Here is a 21,344-nt window from a genome sequence, read left to right as displayed (position 1 = left end):
TCAACTCGTTATTTGTTTGATTATTTTCAGGATTTAGACCGTACTATAGTACTGAAACAGCTCTCATTGAGTCACAAATGATATGCTCTTATCATCCGATCGTGGTTGTATCTCTATGCAGTGCGTTGTTAACTCGTGTAGTGAGTTACCTCCTGTTGTGGATCAATCACGTTGTGTTGTGTGGTGTGAACAGCTAAACAACTTGAACACTCATGATTTCACTGAGAGCAAGTCATGTAGTGTGAACTGCACAGTTCAGCCCAACATTTTAAAATCATGTAGTGTGAACTAGGCTTAACCCGAAGATGAACGAAGGTCTCACAGGGTTGGAACAACACGAGAGTGAGTAAATACTGACAGAATTTTCATTTTTGGGTGAATGATCCCTTTCAAATGTAACTCAAACAGCCATTACTCCAATCTTCAATGTCACATGATCCTTGAAAGATAATCTTTTTTTTTTTTCCCACAGCATCTTATCTCTTACAACAATAGTAAATGAAAACAATCCAAAGATATAATTGGAGAAGCCTTTATACTCAGACATACTTCATATGGGGGAAAAAAAATAAAAAATGATCGCAACTTCTGTTTCATGCCAACTTCTAAGTTTGTGTTGGTATCACAAGAAGGGGTTTGGAATCATTTCTGCCTAATACTTCATGAAAATCTTTGGAGATGTATTCAATTATGAGTGAAGGCAGTTGTGACAGGAATGGCGCTGCATTCTATACAGTATGTGCACGTCTGATGAGGACAACTGACCCCAAAGGCATACATAGTCTTATAATTAAACAAGCCGTCAGCTAGATTCAGATGGTGGATGAACCGGATGACTTTTCCGGAAGTGCTTTTTCGAAGTGCCACAGAAATCTTGGTTAATGAGGTAGTTGATGACTATGCGCATCAGGAACTTCTTTTAACTTTTTGGAGAGAACCCATTGTTTGCAGTAAACAACAGTAGGTGGGCTAATATTTCATGTGCCTTTATAAATCCCCTTGCATGAGCTCTTCTGCAATTAGCAATGCGGTACTTCTTAACTCTACAAACTCTCCTACTGTGCTGAGATGTGGGTTACAATGGATTGCAATAATGCTTGGCCACCCAGCGCCCCAGACACAAATTAACATGAAGGCCAGATTATAGACTATTTAGAGGATGCTAAATTGAAGCATCACTAGTCTGTGATATTTCTGTGGAGAGTTCAACTTATTGTAAACAGTGTTTGAGTGACTGTGAAGTGCTTTATTAACACAAATACATGTTTTATTATTTTTCTTGTGCTGATATCTTCACCTGCCAAATATGTCCTGAGTAAAATGTTTGGTGCAGTACTTTTGTTTTCATTAAATCTAAAACAATTTCTTTAGATTTATTTCTGTGCATACTATCCATTTACTGGGTGTGAACTATAAAGACAATATCCAGAGAACGAGTTTGAGGATGATGGATATGAACTAGAGCGAGCTCTTGTGCGTTGTTTTGAATTGTGAAGTTCAATCAATTGTAATCAAGTAAGATTAATCAAGTTTTGCAGTCGTGATTAATGAAGTTCCTCCAATTTGTTAGACTGTGTTGTCGTTTAGAGATGGAAAAATGGTTCTGATTACCTGGGGAACTAAAGCAGGTACTTTGATTGTTTATCACAAAGAGTAAAACTTAATGGTTTTATTCTCTAAAAATATGATTAATGGGGAAAAAAGTGCCATTTTGTGCTATATCATTTACTCTAATGGTTAAATATGCTTACAGCCGAGGTTTAACCTTAACTGTCAAACAAAATTATTATCGTTTAGTGTAAGGGGATGCATGTATACTGTTTGTGGGTGTTTTCATTTCTGTATGTGTTTCTGTGGAATTTGACGCAGCTGGAATGGCTTTGTGTGTTCCATTTGGTTTATACCATGAAAATAACCTAAATATGACTGTCCTGTAGGCATAAGCAAGAACACAGAGGGTTATAGCTCTGTTTTTTCCTCATCTGTTTGATGTATGGCTCATGCAAACACAGATTTGCTGTTGGATATCCAATCATAGGATTGTCTGTTGGACTGTCTGTGTGTGTTGGGGAGAATCATAGACATCTCTTTGGCTGTATGTCAAGGGCACTGGTTTCTAAATGTCAAGCTAATATTTTCCTGTCAGCATGCTGTCGGTAACAATACCAGTGGAATATGATTGGTCAACACATGCCAATTGTTAGTAATAAGACCGAAATGAACATTCAATTCATGGGCAACAGCTCTGGTGGACGTTCGTGCAGTCAGCATGACAATAGCACGCTCCCTCAAAACTTGTGACGTCTGTGGCATTGTGCTGTGTGATAAAACTGTACATTTTAGAGAGGCTTTTTTATTAATAATTAATAATGCCTCACCTGTGAGGTGGATGGATTATCTCATCAAAGGACAAGTGCTCACTAACACAGATTTAGACAGATTTGTGAACAATATTTGAGAGAAATATGCCTTTTGTGTGCATAGAAAAATTCTTAGATCTGAGTTCAGATCTGAGTTCTACTGGTGGATTTCCATGCCGTTTCTCACAGCTCATGAAAAATGAGGGCAAAAACAAAAGTGTGACTTTTGTTTCCTGTGGAAATCCACCAGTACTTCTGGAATTAAAAACATTATTACCAATTTACCGTTTTGAATCGAGCTAAGGCAAGTAGATAGGTTTGAACACTGGCTGGTTAGTGACTTTCTCAAACATTTATTTTGGATATTTGGATTTTTAACCCATCAAAGTTACAGACTCCAGCTTTAAAGAAACAATGAACTAAAGGTACAATCTGTACGAATTTTCTTGTATTATCCCAAAAGTTCATGAAAATGTTTAATTTTAGAGAAATTCCCAAATATAAATAATTGGCCGTCCTGGAATTTTCACTTGTCTCCTTTCACTGACGTAATATCCGCTTTATTCCTAGTTTCCGCTCGTGCAGTACAAGCATAGCAACCATGGTGACAGACGTGGACAACACTGTCACGTCTAGCTGCAGTTGTTTCATTCAAACATTATGGACCACAGCAGATTTCCCAGAGTTCCACGTCCGTGCCAAACTTCGACTTGACAGAGCTCTTACATGCACTTTATTAGACAGTTGAGCAAATGTACACACAGTAAACCTAATTAATGTTATATAGTTCAATATGATGAAATGTTAGAATATGATCTGTATGTTATTCTAATCTAGCCTACTGTTAGTCTCATACAAACTAACACATAGAGAAACATTTTAGCCTAACCATCAAGACACTCAAATGCAGTTTAGTTTGATAGTGTAGACCAAGTGTAACCAAGTGTGACATGTGTGAGTAATTCTGCTCTTGCAGGTAGTTTGGTAGAATTAAATGTCCTTATTCATTTATATCCGTGGGACATACTCGCATATGGCGCTGATATCTGTCTCTCATTGGGGCCTGTTTCATACCATAGTCATGATAAAAAAACATCAATGTATTTGCTCATCCATAAACATTATTATATCCATAAGCTTTGATGACAGGTTCCATAATTCAAATGGAATATTGCGTCATTAACCTACACCGTTGTTATTGTAAGAGGTTAGTGACTGACCCTTAGCGGCAAAAGAAATTACATTTTATTTGAAGAAACGTTGAAACAAACTGAAGGAAGCGAAGGGAAGATTAGAGCTAATATCAAAGTGACAAGACATGCAGTGCTCTTTAGTCTGGCATGTCATGTAATTTCCCCATTCATTTCTAATTATCTGCTAATTTCAAGGCAGAACATTGAGTATTTTTGGATTTGCAGAGAATCTTCATTTTGAACCAAAGAACAGAAAGTCTCAGGAGTATTTTCATGTGCTTTAGCAAACTCTCACATGCTATTATTTTCTGTATACAGATGCATGTCAGATGCCTGCATCCTTTGAAACAATACTTATGTTGAGCACACAAATTGTCTGAATTAATTTGAGGATGTTTCTCCCCCTTATGCTTTGTCCCGCTGTTTTTCATTTGATGCTAAAGTGATCACAAACCAACAGAGAGGGAAAAAGAACAAAACATATCATCCCTCTGTGACTTTCTATCAGTGTCTGCCAAATGAGCATACAATGATGTACCCCTTTTTTTTCCTGAAGGAGCAATTTAGACTCAAATGTATTATGTCTTAAATGTATTAAATAATTTATTTAAAAAAGAAAGACAGTACCAGTCATCCTCCTTTATGAAGTTTAACTTGAGCAGTTTTGTGTGGTATTGTTGTCACACCACAGAAATGGCAGAAGTGAACAAAATGGATGATTTTGTTTTAGAGGATATGCTATTCAATAATCATACAATTTATTCATAGTCATTTGCTGTAAGAATCAGCGATTACCTTAGAAGAGAATTATAACACTTCAAGATGTCCGTTACCCTTGAAGAGCATTTAGCAGCTTATTTTCTGCCACAGCTTATTGTTAGCCTCAAATAATTCTTACAACAAATCATATTACCATTTGCGCAAAGTTACTGTCTTGCCACATGTCGATTTCTCTCTCTGAGAGACACTGCCATTTCATCTGTCATGTGATGAGACGTGTAATGGCACAGAGAAAAATGTTTGTGTCTGTGTTTCGGTCTTAGTGCTTCCATTAGCAGGTCCTTGCTTCTTTCATTCCGCTGGTTCCCTAAGCCCTGTTGGCCTGATTCAACACTATAAATAGAATCTTGCAAAGACCCTCTGGCCTTTTTTTGTTTTTTTAATGACCATTCCTTTTCACAACCCTCTGTTCTCGTCTTCTACCACATCAGCGCCTGCTTTAACTCCATAATGGCCTCAGGTGTAGCTTAAGGGAGGCTCTCTGCCAGCGAGGGTGCTCTGGGTGCACGCAACTTAAGACCAAGCTCTGTAACCTTCACCTAATCGGCCATAATAGATCAGCCTTGGCGATATAATGCATCGTGTAGGAGAGGCTGGGGCTAGTCGTCACTAGGTCTAAGAGTCAGGCATCTAAAATTCAATTACACACATTCTTTCTATAGCAGTGGGTTATGCTCCAAGGACAAGGGTCATAAATGTCTGCTAAGTTTGCTAGTTTTATTTTATTATTATATATTATGCATGCATCAATCTATAAAGAGTGTACATATCTGGAAACATACTATGGTTATTTATTATTGTATAACTATTTTTATTTAATTAATGTTTTAATATTTTGCATTAAATGTTTTATTTGTATATATGATTGACGTCACTTTCCCGTTGGAACACGCCCCCCTCAGCCGGACTGAGTGGCAAAAGAGCCTGCTGCGTGACTGGATTTAATAGAGGAAACTACAAAAACCAGAGTTAAAGAACGATTATCAGTTTAGACTAAAGGTTGGACTCTACATGTTCCCAAGATCCAGTCATCCATGGATATTAAGGATATCCATATCCATGGATGCAGCCATGAATAGTGTTTCCTGACATTTATATGTGCCTGATTTTCGACACAGAGGAAATACATAAAGCAAATTTGCCTGTGAACGCTTTACAATATACGTACGGCTAAATCCATGTGATCACTTGTATAAATGTTATAAATATTATCATATCGTCTAGCCTTAAAACTCATTTTTTTGGCAGTGTTTATTTAAAAATGTCCAACAATGCAGAATATAAGATGGTACATATTTAATTGATGGGTTGACAATATATTCAGTATAGAGTATGATATTTTTTGCCCCTAAATTCAGCATATTGACATAATGATAACTGCAAATTCACCTTTTGCTGCCTGGTGTCCAGTTGTTTCTATGAATTGCAGCAATCCATATGATTCTCTTTTAGCTTTTGGCAGTTTGTAAACATATACAGTACCTCAGTTCCCTATCGTAGTCACTTCGAGTTACGTCAGAAGTGACGGAGATTGGGGGTTTCGCATAGAAAGCCAATCCTCTTCGAGTATTAAAACACGAGCCAATGGCATGCAATGCCTTGGGGCTGCGGAAATTTGCATAGCGTACTCCGCCCTACTCCGTGAGTATAAAAGGAGGAAGTGAACGCAACCGCAGTATGTTTTCGCTTCGGAGCCAAGAGAACCTCTTCACTCCTGAAAGCACTGTTCAAGACTCTTCGAGACGAGCGTCCTCTTCAGTGTTGGTGTGACGGCGGTACCCAGCGAGATTCTGCATCGCCTGCGATCTGAGCAGTGGTCTGCCAGACTTTGCGCTTCTCCCTGGTCGCTTCAGCGCTGAAAGAGTGAATTTCCTCCTCTCATTGAAAGAGCTGCACGCGCACGTCTTTTTAAAGACGGTTCGCCCGTGCTCTTCTGGGTGTGATTGATTTCTGTCGTCATCTGATGGTCACGATCGCTGCTTTGTATGCCTGGGCATTTCAGCATGCAGCAGCAGCGTTCGTGGATGACTCATTTTCCTTCTGTGGGAACATGACCATCTCTACACTGAGGTCGAGACTCAATGATCTCACTTGAGTGAGAGTCCCGGTCCCCCCCGCTCGATCGGTTTCCTCCATAGGGGGCCCGTCGACCCGGGGACCTGGTGATTTACGGTGATGGTGTGGGATAAGCCCCGACGATTCCTCGGGCCACACCTCCCGCCTCAGTGCGAGAGCCAGCGAGCGTTAGTTCGATTCAGTCGGTTGCTTCTTCGGTGGCACCGGCTGCTTCGGGCAGCGCTCCAGATGATGACGCGATGTCGATCACAGCATCACTAGGCGGGCTTGACTCCTCGGGAAGTGAGGATGCGGCCGCGTTGCCTCCCTCGGGAGCGTCAGCGCCGCCGTGTCTGATCCCGCGATGATGGCCGTGCTATCTCGGGCGTCCGTGAGCATCGGGTGGGGGTGGAACTCCGCCCCTCCCCGATCTCTCGCGGCTGAATAATTGGTTTTTGGGTAACGCTGCCGCCTTACGGCCACGGCCAACCCCAATTTCCTTTTTTTCCCCGAGTTGCATGCGGAACTGACACGCACTAAAAAATAAATAAATAAATAAATAAAAAAAAAAAAAGCGTGCTTAGTTCCCCGCCCTTCCTCCCCTCGGCGATGCGGCTGTCTGTGGGTACGCTGGGGCTCCCCCGGTCAACCGGCGGTTGCTCTCAGATGCCCCTCCAAAGCCTATGGGTTCTCGTCGTCTATGGCGGCGCGATTCTGTAGAGCGGCGGGACAGGCAGCCTCCGCCCTGCATATGATGAGCACCTACAAAGCTAGCTGCTCAGGAATGTGCACGAGGAGGTGACGGACCAAGCGAGCTGCGAGCCTGTCGCCTACCTTGTCCTTAAACGGGTCACGGAGGCGGTCGCTCGCTCCCTTGGTCAGATGATGCCCACCGCTGTGGTCCAGGAGCATCATAATGTTCGGCGGTGCGGTCCAGGACTTTGCCCAGCACTTCTCGACCGCCTAGGAGCAGACGAAGGCGGTTTCTCTGCCCCGACGGCCAGCTGCTGCCTCCAACCAGCCGTCGGCTCGGACGCCTCCGCCAGCTCGCCGCCGAGGACGCCCCCCTGCGGCTCCCTTCCCTCCCACGCGGCCCCAGCAGCAGCCTTCAGCCGGTTCGCGTCGCGGAGGAGGCCACAGGTAAGCGTCCCAAGAAAAGAGCCCCCCCTCAGGCCGCGTGCCCCGCTAGATGCCAGGCGAAGCGATGTTCCTGAGGCGGGCCGCTCAGTGATAGTGTCATGGTTTTTCTCAGGAGGCGGTGGCAGGGCCCCTCCTTCCCCGGTGGAGGGCCGGTGGAGAATCTTTTGTTCTAGCTAGCTCCCTGAGCTGGTTGAGGAAAAGCTGACACTGTCATTGAGCACACAGACTGGAATGAGCGCGCACGACGTCCAGTGCGTCGCCCCGTTCATTCCTCTCTGTCTCGGAGGGCGCGGAAGGGTGCGTGTGTCGTCCCCGGGCTACGCCAATCCCTTCCCCCTCTGTCGCCAGACCCCCGGCAGAACAGACCCCCGTGGAACGCTCTGCCTTCCCTGGTCTCTTCTGTCGGGGAGCGGGTTTCGACGGTGCATCCGGACGGGGTAACTCCTGCACGCATGCCGGTCGACCCGCCTCGCTGCCCCTCCGGGGGGACGTCTGTGGTTCGCATGACCCCGTTGGCTCACTTCCTGGAAGCCTGGCTAGCGCTTCCCGGGGTTCCCGCTGGGTCATCAGAACGATCGGATTCGGCTACGCGATTCAGTTCGCACGGTCTCTTCCCCGCTTCAGGGGAGTTCGCTCCACGATGGTTGGTGGCAATGCCCCAGTCTTGAGAGCGGAGATTGCGACCCTGCTGGCGAAGGGTGCAATCGAGACGGTCCCTCCAGCCGAGGTGAGGTCCGGGCTTTACAGCCCCTACTTCATTGTCCCCAAGAAAGACCGGTGGGTTACGACCGATCCTGGACCTGCGCATTTTGAACCGTTCTCTCCATCGACTACCGTTCAAAATGCTCACGGCCAAACGCATTTTCGAATGTGTTCGGTATCAGGATTGGTTTGCAGCGATCGACCTGAAGGACGCGTACTTCCATGTCTCCATTCTCCCTCGACACAGACCGTTTCTTCGGTTTGCCTTCGAGGGCCAGGCATACCAGTACGCCGTTCTCCCATTCGGGTTAGCTCTGTCCCCTCGCGTCTTCACGAAGATCGTCGAGGCAGCCCTTGTTCCCCTTCGCGAACACGGGGTTCGCATCCTGAACTATCTCGACGACTGGCTGTTACTAGCACACTCTCGAGCTCAGGTTTGCGAACACAGAGACCTGGTGCTACGGCACCTAGCCCGTCTGGGCCTTCGGGTCAACCGGGAAAGGAGCAAACTTTGCCCCGTGCAGAGGATCTCTTTTCTCGGCATGGAGATAGACTCGGTCGCCGTGTCCGCGCAGCTCACGAACGAGCGCGCGCACTCACTGCTGGCTTGTCTTCGACAGTTCGAGGGCAAGAGTGCGGTTCCACTGAAACTATTTCAGAGGCTCCTGGGGCATATGGCATCCGCGGCCGCGGCAACGCCGCTCGGTTTGCTTCATATGAGACCGCTTCAGCTGTGGCTTCGCGATCGAGTCCCGAGGTGGGCATGGCATCGCGGCTCGCTCCGAGTTCCAGTGACTCCGACGTGCCGCCGATCCTTCTTCCCGTGGTCGAACCTCAGCTTTTTACGGACAGGGTCCCTATTCAGCGAGTTTCCAGGCATCTCGTTGTCTCCACGGATGCGTCTACCACGGGTTGGGGTGCCATGTGCAATGGGCATGCAGCCGCCGGTTCCTGGACAGGAGCCCAGCGCCTCATGCACATCAATTGCCTCGAGCTGTTGGCAGTACGGCTCGCCCGGCACCGCTTCCGAGCGTGCTCTAGGGCCAGCATGTGCTTGTCCGCTCAGACAACACTACGGCAGTAGCGTACATCAACCACCAGGGGGGGTCTACGCTCGCGCCGGTTGTCGCAGCTCGCCCGCCACCTCTTGATATGGAGTCAGAAGCACCTGAGGTCCCTTCGTGCAGTTACATTCCTGGAGACCGGAACCGGGCAGCCGCGAGCTGTCCCGGGCCCGTCCCATCTCCGGCGAATGGCGACTCCATCCCCAGTCGGTCCAGCTGATTTGGGACCAGTTCGGGGAGGCACAGTTAGACCTGTTCGCCTCTCGGGACTCGTCCCACTGCGCCCAGTTATTCTCTGACCCGCGGCTCTCTCGGCTCGGATGCGCTGGCGCACAGCTGGCCACGGGGCCCACGCAAGTGTGCGTTCCCCCAGTGAGCCTCCTTGCACGGGTGTTGTGCAAGATCAAGGAGGACGAGGAGCAGGTCTTGCTGGTAGCCCCCTACTGGCCCACCAAGACGTGGTTCTCCGAACTCTTGCTCCTCGCGACAGCACCTCCTTGGCCTATTCCTCTGAGACCGGACCTACTCTCTCAGAGACGGGGCACTCTGTGGCACCCTCGTCCCGATCTTGGAGGCTGCACGTGTGGCTCCAGGACGGGACGAGGCAGGTTTGAGTTCGCTGCCACCTGCGGTGGCGGCAACCATCACTTCCGCAAGAGCGTCGTCCACGTGACACCTTTATGCGTTGAAGTGAAACCTCTTCGTCAATTGGTGTTCTTCTCGCTGAGAAGACCCCCGGAGATGTTCGATCGGAGTCATGCTTCCTTCCTGCAAGAGGGGTTGGAGCGCAGGCTGTCGCCCTCCACCCTTTGGATTATGTCGCGGCCATTGCCGCGTCTCATGATGCAGTGAAAGGTAAGTCTATGGGAAGCATGACCTGGTCATCAGGTTCCTGAGGGGAGTGAGGGGGCTAAATCCGCCTCCCTCCCCTCCTGCCCTCTGGGGACCTCTCAGTAGACCTGGGTGCTCTGCAGAGGCCTCCCCTGGAGCCTTTGCAGTCGGTAGAGTTTTTGCCCTGTCCTATGTGACAGCACTCCTGATTGCATTGGTATCCATCAGGAGAGTAAGGGACCTGCACGCACTCTCTGTTGACGAAGTGTGCCTGGAGTTCGGGCCGGCTTACTCTCACGTATTCCTGAGACCCCGGCCTGGATATATGCCCAAGGTTCCTACCACTCCCCTCCGGGACCTGGTGGTGAACCTGCAAGCGCTGCCCCTGGAGGAGGCAGACCCAGCCTTGGCACTGCTCTGTCCGGTACGTGCTCTCCGCCTATGTCGACAGAACGCAGTGTTTCAGGACCTCAGACCAGCTCTTGTCTGTCATGGGGGGAGCCAGAAGGGAAGGGCTCTCTCAAAGCAACGGCTGTCCCACTGGATAGTGGATGCCATTGCTTTGTCTTACCAGCAGCAAGGCCTTCCGTGCCCCCTTGGTGTGACGGCCCATTCCACTCGGAGTGTAGCCTCCTCTTGGGCTTTAGCGCACGGCGCCTCGCTAACAGACATCTGCAGAGCTGCAGGCTGGGCGACACCCAACACCTTCGCCAGATTCTATAATCTGCGAATTGAGCCGGTATCCTCTCACGTACTCGTTTCGGCCAGTTCTGGATCCGCTCAGGTGTCTTCGCTTGCTCGCCACTCCACTCCCCGGACTGGATAAGTGCGATATTCCTCAGTTCTTCCATTGAAGTCTTGAGTCCTCCAGCACCGACGATGCGGGCACCACTGCGTTGCTCTGGATGCTAGCTAGGTGCCTCCATGCGCACGGTTCCCCATGGTAACCGTCTCATGTGTATTATCCACTGTAAGCCTCTCTGAGCATGTGTCTTCCCTTGGCAAGCCATCTGCCACCCCTGGAGTTTAAATCAGTAGCCACCTGCGGTTGGTACTCCAGTGTTCCATATGCGTTCCTATGTGGCCATATGTGTATTCTTAAGTCCTCCCTTCGGTAGGCAGCTGGTAGCATGTCCCCTTCGGGATATGTTTCCCAGTGTACCTTGGTAATCCTGTGTCAAAGTCGGATCCCCAAAAAAAAAAAAAAAAAGAGGTAAGGCTCGGGGGTTCAGTCTTTCGCAGGGCACTGGAAGACAGCTTGAAGATGGCGTGATGGCACAGACCCCCAATCTCCGTCACTTCTGACGTAACTCGAAGTGACTACGATAGGGAACGTCTCGGTTACGTATGTAACCCTCGTTCCCTGAGTAGGGAACGGAGACGTTACGTCTCCCTGCCACTTCTGCTGTATCGCTGGGTAGAGGCCGAGTTCAGTCTTGGCTCCTCAGCGAAGACATACTGCGGTTGCGTTCACTTCCTCCTTTTATACTCACGGAGTAGGGCGGAGTACGCTATGCAAATTTCCGCAGCCCCAAGGCATTGCATGCCATTGGCTCGTGTTTTAATACTCGAAGAGGATTGGCTTTCTATGCGAAACCCCCAATCTCCGTCACTTCTGACGTAACGTCTCCGTTCCCTACTCAGGGAACGAGGGTTACATACGTAACCGAGACGATTTCTTGTCAAATTTTAGATGTGTTTTGTGTGCTTTTTATGACATTCACGCTGAAAACCAATGCTGCAACACTGTATTTTTGCCACTCAGTGGGCATAACCGAAGTCACTCTGGCCGACGGTGACGTCGGGCTCTATTTAATTGTTGAACTATATATATTTTTTCTTTTCTAGGCTATATCGTTGAAATTAATCAATGTAGCATTTTTGTATTCAAGAATTTTTACAGAATTTTCATTTTAAAGAGATTTTAGATAGTCTTAGGTAAGCATGAAACTGCAGAAAATCAAATGAGCATGCTAAAACAAGACGTGTGCAATTAACTTCTAATATGAGCATGGTGTTTTTGATAGGATTAATGCATATGCTTTCCAGTTAAGTATCTGTGATTGACACCGGCATGCCCACGCTTCAGCCTGACTACCCTGAAAATGTCTTCTGAAACCCACCCGCTGTGTCGCAAATGGGGAATCTGTGCAGAGGGACTTGCTTTGTTTTCCTCCTGCTGGTTCGATGGAGGCTGAGGCCTCTGTCATGCAGGTGGTTTTATATTATAAAACTTTGCTGCTTCGGCAGAGCTCCGAGTTTGAAGCAGTGTCCCCAGATTAGCCTCTTGGTGTGTACATGATCAATGGAAAGAACCTTCACGTACTTGACTGAATATGCAGCAGACGCTCCACCGGCATCCCACCGAGGCAGAGACTAGTGATAGGTCTATTGTGGCTTCCCCTGAATATTTGTGATAAGACTCTGTAACAGTGCTCTGTGGTGTAGTGCAATAGCAGGGTTTAGCCTGTCTGATGAGTCTTATTGAATTGCAATTGTCACATTACCTACCATTTTATACAAGTGCACAAATCCAGTGTTTAAAATATGTAACAGTTTAGCTTATATCATGTGGCGTATTATTGAATAATTGCTTCTTTGACTCTTTGTCTTGTCTTTTATTATAAATTGTCCAAGGCATTTGTGTGTGTTTTTTTTCAAAAATAGGAACTTTTGACCCTGTGGACCTTTAGAAAATATAGTTTTAAGATTATGAAATGGGTTTTAAGAGAGTTTGTCTTCTAACATTCATACATCTTTATGTTTTGGGTTTAACAGAAATCTTTAATGGAAATTATTTTCCAATATATGCACTTCGCGAATGCAGACAGGAGCCATCTTAGGAAATAGTTTCGATAAGTCGATCCCCGAACGCCGTTCATACAGTTCAGAAGTTCGTTGAACTTCATACAGTTCAGCTCACTCAGCACGACGTTTGTCTTTGCAGGATGTTTTCATTCCCTTAGATCTATATTCCACACCATATGAACAGTCATTTTCAAAAATCCATGATAGGGGCTCTTTAAAAATTGTGATTATGTGATCTCTCTTAAATCATTTATTTAATATGTAAATAACTGTTTGGTCAGAAAACTCCAAAGCAAATTGCAGAATCTCATCTGGTGCAACCCCAGTAGCTTATAACTGTTAGTAATGATTTAACATGGAATGGTTTGAAGGCACATATTTTCTGTCCGTTGTGCTCAGTCCTAAGGCTAATTATCCACCATGAAATATTAAACATGGCTTTGAATCCTTAACAAATTACCATTTGCTAGCCATTGTGTTTCGAAGTGTTGGATAGGCTTACAAAATAAAACTGACTTTGACTGATTGCATAGTCCTGAATTCTTATTCAGGGGGAAAATTGGCACCATTAAAGGAAACATACCTTGGAACAGGCTGGTGAAGGTAAAGTTTGATCTGCTGTGTGTAGCCTAATGTTCACTCATCACAATTCTTGTTTGTCTATGCTGTGATAACTGAAGACATCTCCGAATTTAACATACAACAAGTCAAGCATTGATTATAATTTTGAAGTGTTGGGAAAATTCTATATATATATATATATATATATATATATATATATATATAATTTTTGATTTTTTAAATTTAATTAACTTATTTAATTTTTGGTATTTATTCTTTTTTATTTGTTTACTTTTTAGTATATTAAAATCAGGTAAATCCATTTCTGAAGCAGTTTGTACACATTTCATATTTTAAGAATTGTTATAATTTAGAATCACCATGTTGAAGAGTTCCTTGAGTAAAATAAATATCCCACTGTAAAGTCATATTTAAATATGCTCACAAACATGCATATACATTCCCCTTTCACATATGTATCTCTCTTCTCTCTGTTTTGATTTATGCATTGTCCATTTCCATTGTCTTTCCAAAGTATCTCTTTTGTAATTTCAATTTGAATGTCAATCTTTTTATATTGTACATTTCTGTAACAATTTGTTTCCACTGAATTCTCTTTGGGGGACATTGTTGGAGCCATAGGCAAGTAATAGCTTTTTTTCTTGCTACTACTATCCTCAGTAAATATTTAGTTATATTATTAACTGAATCTGTTATATTGCCATACTATGGTATGCATGTAACCTATTTCCCCAATCCCCCAAGATTTATTCTATAATTGAATGTGTTTCAATATAATGATTGCTAATAATAATTGCTTACTAGCAGATAAATGAGCATAAAACTAATGATTAAATCTATATAGAACAAAAGCTGATTTTAACCTTAGTCCTCCTGCATATGTGCATCTGTTTAAAAACAATACAGCAAGTTCTTTTTAAAATTATTCAGAGGGAGAGTAACTCTTTAAATGAAAATGCAAATCCCACATAATGGGCAAGCCTCCACTCTGTTTTTTGAGACGTTAGCCTTTGTTCTATCCGCATTATGAGCATTTATATGATGCCAAACACCCTGGCCAACTCTAGAAAGGTTCTTCCTCAGAGGCAGCCTTTGTAAATGGCTGCATCTAGCCAAAGGCCAGATTGTATATGTAAGTCTGTGGCTCTCTGTAAGCACAGACACAGTGAAAGAGAGGGGAGGGCAGGTTCTAACACTGCATCATGATGTGAGATGAATAGTACTAGCTTTGTATCCCAGCCTGCTCTTTCTTGTTCTCTCTATCTCTCTTTTTCCATCTCTCCCTTTGGTTTGTGCTCTGCTGCATTTAAAAAGGCATTTCGGGGTAACTAGTTCCCAATATGTATTTAAAAGAAAAAAAAAAAAAACTGCACTATCAACATTCAGCCTTCAAATGATCCCACAGTTTCTATAAAAAAAAAAAAAAAAAATTAAAAAAAACCCTATAGTTCGTACTCATTTTTTTAGAGCTCATACTAGATGTGATGACGGCCTCCTCTTACATTACAACGTTTTTTTCTTCTATATTGTATGTTTATTCTTCTGGTTGTTGTTTTTTTTTTGTTTTTCAAATTTGTCTTTGGAACTGAATAGTTTGAGTTGGTTGAACTAACAGCCTCCTCAAAAAAAAAAAAAAAAAAATAGTGATAAAACTCAGGGTGTGAAGTACAAGCACCAGTATTATACATAATTTTACACAATGTGTGACCTGTCTGGATAATAATTCAATTCAAAGTCAGATTTCTAACAGCTAATTAAACACAGTTAATTTCTGCTGAATATATCATTTATCCTGCTGAATGTAGAAATGAGGCCAATTTTATGCATTTTTCTTAATATTTGTACGCAATGCGCATTTATGTCTTAGGGGTTAAATTTCATTCAAAAGATTGCAGCTTTTTCTTTTTGTTATATAAAGGTCACACAGTCTTGAAAACCTTTTGGAACTTGGAAAACGTCTCGATTACGTATGTAACCCTAGTTCCCTAAATAGGGAACTCGAGCTGCGTCAAGCACTGTGGGAACACTCCATGAGTGCGTTATGAAGCTCATATGAAATCAATCCAATGGCGAGACGGATTGTCACAGGCGGTTGACGTCATCGACCAGGAAGAAACTTTCTGACGTCGGACCAAGAGAAACTTAATCTGCTCTGCCCATTTAGGGCCCTATATTCTTACGTCCACAGAGTCTGTCTGTCATAAAATTATGCGAAAACATTAAATATTACATATGTCTATGTATTTGGGAACCTTAGCTTTTATTTGGGGTGGCTTTGCAAAACAAAATAATTCTCAGAATGCTGTTAAACCAAATTATTTATATATACATACATAAACAAAACAAAAACACATTGTTAGTTGACAAAGAAACTAGTAAGAGAAGAGTGCGAAGGTGTGTTTTAAAATAATTTATTTTCTAAAAGTCTGCAGGGGCATAATTGCTCATGAAGAAACACCCTTATTGGAAACAAGCAAACAGCAGTAATTTATCCCTGTAACATGCCTTTTGTTTGTGTTGTATCATGCATGTTGTTTAATTAATAAAGGTAACTTCCCATACCGGACCCCTGGGACTGTGATGGAGTGCAGAGTCATTCTGGCTTATGCCTGCATATACAAATCATAAAGTGGGTCAGGGGTTCTCCTCTGTTTTCCAGTGTGTAGCACCATTTTGAAAGGAGATAACTGCCTCCCCGTTGTCTAACATATCACTAATGCAAAGAAAAAAAAAAAAAAAGCTGCACAGGTCAAAAGTTTTGTTATTCATTTGTTTCAGGAGTACATAAGTATGTTAAAGGACAAACTCCTAATTAGACAATCAAAAAGAGAATTGTAAAGCAGCCATTAAAAATTAAAAACACCTATCCAGTGTATCATCCCACCCAAATAGTTCAATAAACTGTCATAAAATGACATGTTAGCCTTTTCAAAGGCTTATCGAAATCCCCTGGCCTTACATATCCAACAGAATTTATGCAATGCCAAGAACATTATGCTCAGTTTGCTTTGTGCCCATTTATCATTTCTCCACCTAAATTTTATTTTAATGTGATGTCCAGTAGCACTATTCCTATTAATGCTTTAGTCATATGTCTCTACATCCATTAACCAGACATGAGGCTGTTTAAACTGATCACGTATATTTATAAAGTGAAGTTTAAATGCCATAGGGATTGGTTTGATATTCCTAAAAATATATGGAGCGATATGAATAATGTATAGTCACAGTATCCTGTATATTTGCCTTATTGGAGCATTTTTGATTTATCCTGCAAACCATCAAACACTGCTCAATGCAACACAAAACATCTTGTGTTTATATTGGCAGAGATCTCTGGGAACTCTGAAGACATCCCCCTTGTTCGCTGGAGGCAGCAGTGGTTGGAAAATGGGACTTTGCTCTTCCACATCCACCACCAGGATGGGAGTCAGAACCTGCCTGGCCCGGCGGCCACCGCTTACCCTGCTAGTGACTCCGCAGAGGAGGAGCTTCGCATCTTGCACATCTCAGTCATGGTATGCAACCCAGTACTTAATGTTTTCTGTACTAATTCTTGAACAAATTCCCTTATAATAATTTTAATTATGAAATTATGCAAAACATTTAAATGATACATTATTTTTTTATTTTTATTAATTGTTCAATTAAAAATTTCAAAATGTAGATAATGTCTACATTTAGATAAAGTTGTTACTTCAACCATGGAGACTTTCAAACCTTTGGATTGTGTTTGGAACAAAAAAATCACTTTTTTTTCTTTTCTTTTTTTGTTAAATAACTTTCTGTGATGGAAATGACCTTTTAAATATTTTGCAATAAAATGTCTCCATTGTCTTCCTAAGGCTAATTTAATTGCTAGCATTTTATGTATTCTTAACCCGACAGCCAAATAAATAATATATTCACACTTAATTGGAAACGACACTTAATAAAAGCATTCTGTTCATTTTTTTTTTCTTCACACATCACGTTTCAAATTTCATCACATGAATTCTCTTCAATGACACTGTTGTCTCCATGATAACTGAGCATAATAACTTTTGCTTGTAATTCACTATGGGCTTTGGACTGATAATGCAGTAATTGATAGTTGTGATGGAAACGAATTTAGGTTTAGTAATTTGTGTAAAACATTTCTTCATCTGTTTTTGGGTCAGATCATAAAAGTTTTGGGTCTGGAACAAGAATAAAAAAAATCTGATAATTATAAAAAATTGATAATTAACAAAAAAAAAAGATTCATAAGACATTAAATATATATACTTGAAGAAAAACTCATAAACAATCTTTCGAAGGGGCTAAACAAATATATATAAATATATTTTTACAGTGTATTTATAATCATCCAATCTTTCCTTGGAGTCCTGCAGGTTTTATCTAAACTAAGCCGGGATAAAAACAAACGAAAAAATATATATATATATAAATAAATAAAACAATAACAATACTTGGATAAGAAAAGTTTGTGTTGTATGTTAGATGGAAAGGAAGATAGCATTTGTTCAGATTCCGACAATTAGTGGTTACACCTCCTGGCTTTACGGTTCTCCTCTCTTGGATCATTATACTACTGTCATCCCTAAGAACAATCGGAGCCAAGACTCTTCAGGGCATAAGGATTTTAAAAGCTATTAAACATACTCTGTATAATTAGTGGAAAATCCATATTTGTAAATTGTCATGCTGAACAGCAGTGGGATTTGAATGGGGGCAAAGCATGCAGCTCAGATGAATGTAGAGTTTTGAACACAGGTTGGATGAATGAGCTGTTTTGATATTCAAGTGTTTGGTATGCAAATATTTTTATAGGAAATGCACAAATGGCTCATTATTTCTATATAAAGCAAAAGGGACATATGGGGGCTCCAGGCTTTGCTGGATTTCCTTTGCTGCTTGAATTCTAAATCTTGTAATTGCACATTAGAGCAGTATGGCAGTTGTTTTGGATGGTTAGTTGATTCTCTGTGTAAAGCCACTGATTACTGAAAGATCCCTGTCGGAATGTGATACCTCCGGGCTCCGGGAAACCTTCTCTATTGAGCGAACCCCGCATGATCCCTCAGAAGCTGAAGAATATTGCATGCCTCCTATCTCAAACACAGCCTCTGACATTGATATCCCCACAAAGAGAGTTATTAGTATTCTAAAGGCAACATGCAGGGAGTCAGCAGATGATTCAACCTTATTGAGGTGAGCAACGGGTTCCAAACAATTTTCTCTAGCATTATTATCAGAGCATTATGCTTGCTTCATGAAGGACAGCACGGTATTTAAGTACAAACAGATTGTGTGTTTGATGTCCATGTAAATATAGCTAAAAGATTGGGAACCAGTCATTAATTACTTAAAGGCACAATATGCAGGATTTTTGCAGTAAAATACCCCAAAACCACTAAGCAAATATTATATATTTTGTTTTTTTGATTACTTTCAATATCCCAAATGTTTCCAAGTATTTGTAAATCGTTAGGAAATTTTAACCAAGGAAACGTGGCGGGTGAGCAGGGTTTTGCACTCACACTGCGATAGTAACCGTGGCAACAGACATGGACAACCGGGTTATTGCCTTTATGCCTAGCAAGACGCTCACGCTGTTGTTGTTTTGTTCAAACATTATGGACGACGGCAAGCAGACTTTGAGACATAAACAGAACTAAAACGAAGATCAACACCTTTCGAAATTTCGAGATGCCGAGAGCTCAATGTCCGCGACTAACTTCGACTTTACAGAGTGAAATGTCCTTTATATCCGCGGGACTCGCGTTGCGTGCGCTGCTGGTATACGTCTAATAATCATGCCCTGCTTTATACCAGTCATGTTAAAAACATCAATGTATTCACTCATCCATAAAAGATCCATCAGGTTGACGACAAGACCCATACTTATGCTTAATGTGTAATATACGTAATCATTACACACCTTTGTTATTGTTAGAGGTTAGCGACCCCTGGTTGCGAAAATTGCTGCATATTGTACCTTTAATTATTGAGACTATAGATGTACAAACAAGATTTGTGCGATCACTGCTTGATTGAGACACTACCACCCTTTAGGGTTTTGTTGGGTGAAATTATGTAGGCCCATACAGATTTTTGCTAGAACATGATTTTTCAGTTTGCTTCTGATGAGTGAGTTGAATATTTTTTTCTCATCTGATTATGTTTTGTGGTGGTGGTGGTTTATAAGATTGCCAGCAACTCAGCATTCTCACTGGCCACAATTTTGCCATTAATACCATAGGGGAAAACTTCCATATAGATATTTTTAGTATTATCTCATAATTTGGCAGCTGGTATATTAGGCTGCCGTTACTTTAAGACATGACGCATGGAGCCATTATACGGTTTGATATAGCCAAAATATTTGGCTCTATGTTCACATACTTTAAGTGTGAGCATAAAATATGCGGAAATAAGTAAAATTCTGCACGAAACCACTCTGAAATTCAAGCCCTGAAACCGCCAAAAATATTCATTCGGACCAAACGAAACAAGGTCGGGAGGGAACGCAGGTTTGTATGTCAACTACCTGTTGGAGAGATTAGAATGTTCATCTCGTATTGCAAAAATCCTGCAAAAGAGTTTCATATCATTTCAGTAGACATGTATCAATAAATCAATATTTTTGATAACACTACTTTGTACTTAGTTTATTATTTCAGATTCCTTTTTACAATTGAAAAAAAAAAAGTATATTAGGCCTATATAAAATTCAACCCGCCAAAGAGGCTAGTAGAAGTGACTGAATTACATGCCACAGCGGAAATTCACCCGTGTTTGGCGGTGTGAATGTCAAGCCCAATATATATATCAGGGTATTTTTCAGAGGCAGAAACGTGATTTATCATTTCTATTTCAAAATCTGAGCAAAACAGCCTGTATAGCTGCTTTGCTGTACATGGCTTGACGCTTGCTGAATGTGAAATCATGATGACCTTGAGTCCTCAACTTGCAACGAAAAACAAACCAATATGAACGTATTCAAATTTGCCAAGGAAGCAAAAGAACCCCCCCACTGTCCCAACCATTTGATTTGACCATTTTAATCTTCTCATTTTGCCACTTTTTTCCGTCAGAGCTCAGACTGTGTTATTCCAAAGGTGGGAGAGAAGTGGGAGCTTTTTTATTGGTGGTGTGACGGGCAGCCTCTGTGACAGATGGCACACAGCCGCATCCCCTTCTGGCTCTGACTCGTTTTGTCCAGAGGGCAAGATCCTATACCTAGTACCCCCTAAAATCATATCACTTCCTTGAGTGCTTTGCAATGATGCCAGTCCCAAAGAAAGCGAGCTGCCAGTGTAGACACCTGTCACCAGTCTATGTCTTTTGTGGGCCATACGTGGCGGCTCTCGGGCCAGCTGGGGCTTTTGCTCGGCTCAGTGGTGCACCGTGGTCGTTGAGCGCCAGCCTCGCAGTCTCACCATGATAGTATAGAGCTTCTGAATGGATAAACACTCGTCAAATGTGCCTTGATGAAAGCCCAGCTGTGCTGTCATTTTGACTTTGATGAGGCTTTTTCTTGTTTTTTAACAATCTATTCTTCGGCTCGTATCTCCAGCTGCTATCTCAAAGGCCATGTTGCAAATTGAAAGTGTTTTTTTCTGTCTCAGCTTATTTTTCTTCTCTTAAGGGGGTAATGTGTAACCTATTGAAATTGGGGGTTGGGGGATTTTGTCTACAAATGACCAAGTCACCAAATCCCACCTACAATCAAATAACACATTCCACTGCCACTCAAGGGACCTTTGATATTTAGCAAGCTATTTTTCCATCTTGTTCCACACTCGTTTTGTACAAATATGTTCTCAGAGGTGGCTGTATTCTCA

At 42.8% G+C, this 21,344-nt stretch overlaps 1 protein-coding gene across 3 annotated transcripts in view; it reads left to right on the top strand.

Annotated features, from left to right (window-relative positions):
• Nucleotides 1-21,344, top strand: part of astn1 (astrotactin 1) — a 225,066-nt gene that overhangs the window by 20,435 nt on the left and 183,287 nt on the right. For all 3 annotated transcript variants that reach the window (XM_039654609.2, XM_039654610.2, XM_039654608.2), the window contains exon 2: nucleotides 16,846-17,033. In XM_039654609.2, the coding sequence (XP_039510543.1) occupies nucleotides 16,846-17,033 (188 nt within the window). The remainder of the gene's footprint in view (nucleotides 1-16,845; nucleotides 17,034-21,344) is intronic.

This window comes from Pimephales promelas, chromosome 5 (assembly GCF_988280905.1).
Source record: "Pimephales promelas chromosome 5, fPimPro1.hap1.1, whole genome shotgun sequence".
Classification (NCBI taxonomy): domain Eukaryota; kingdom Metazoa; phylum Chordata; class Actinopteri; order Cypriniformes; family Leuciscidae; genus Pimephales; species Pimephales promelas.
This window is presented reverse-complemented; position numbering and strand designations above follow the sequence as displayed.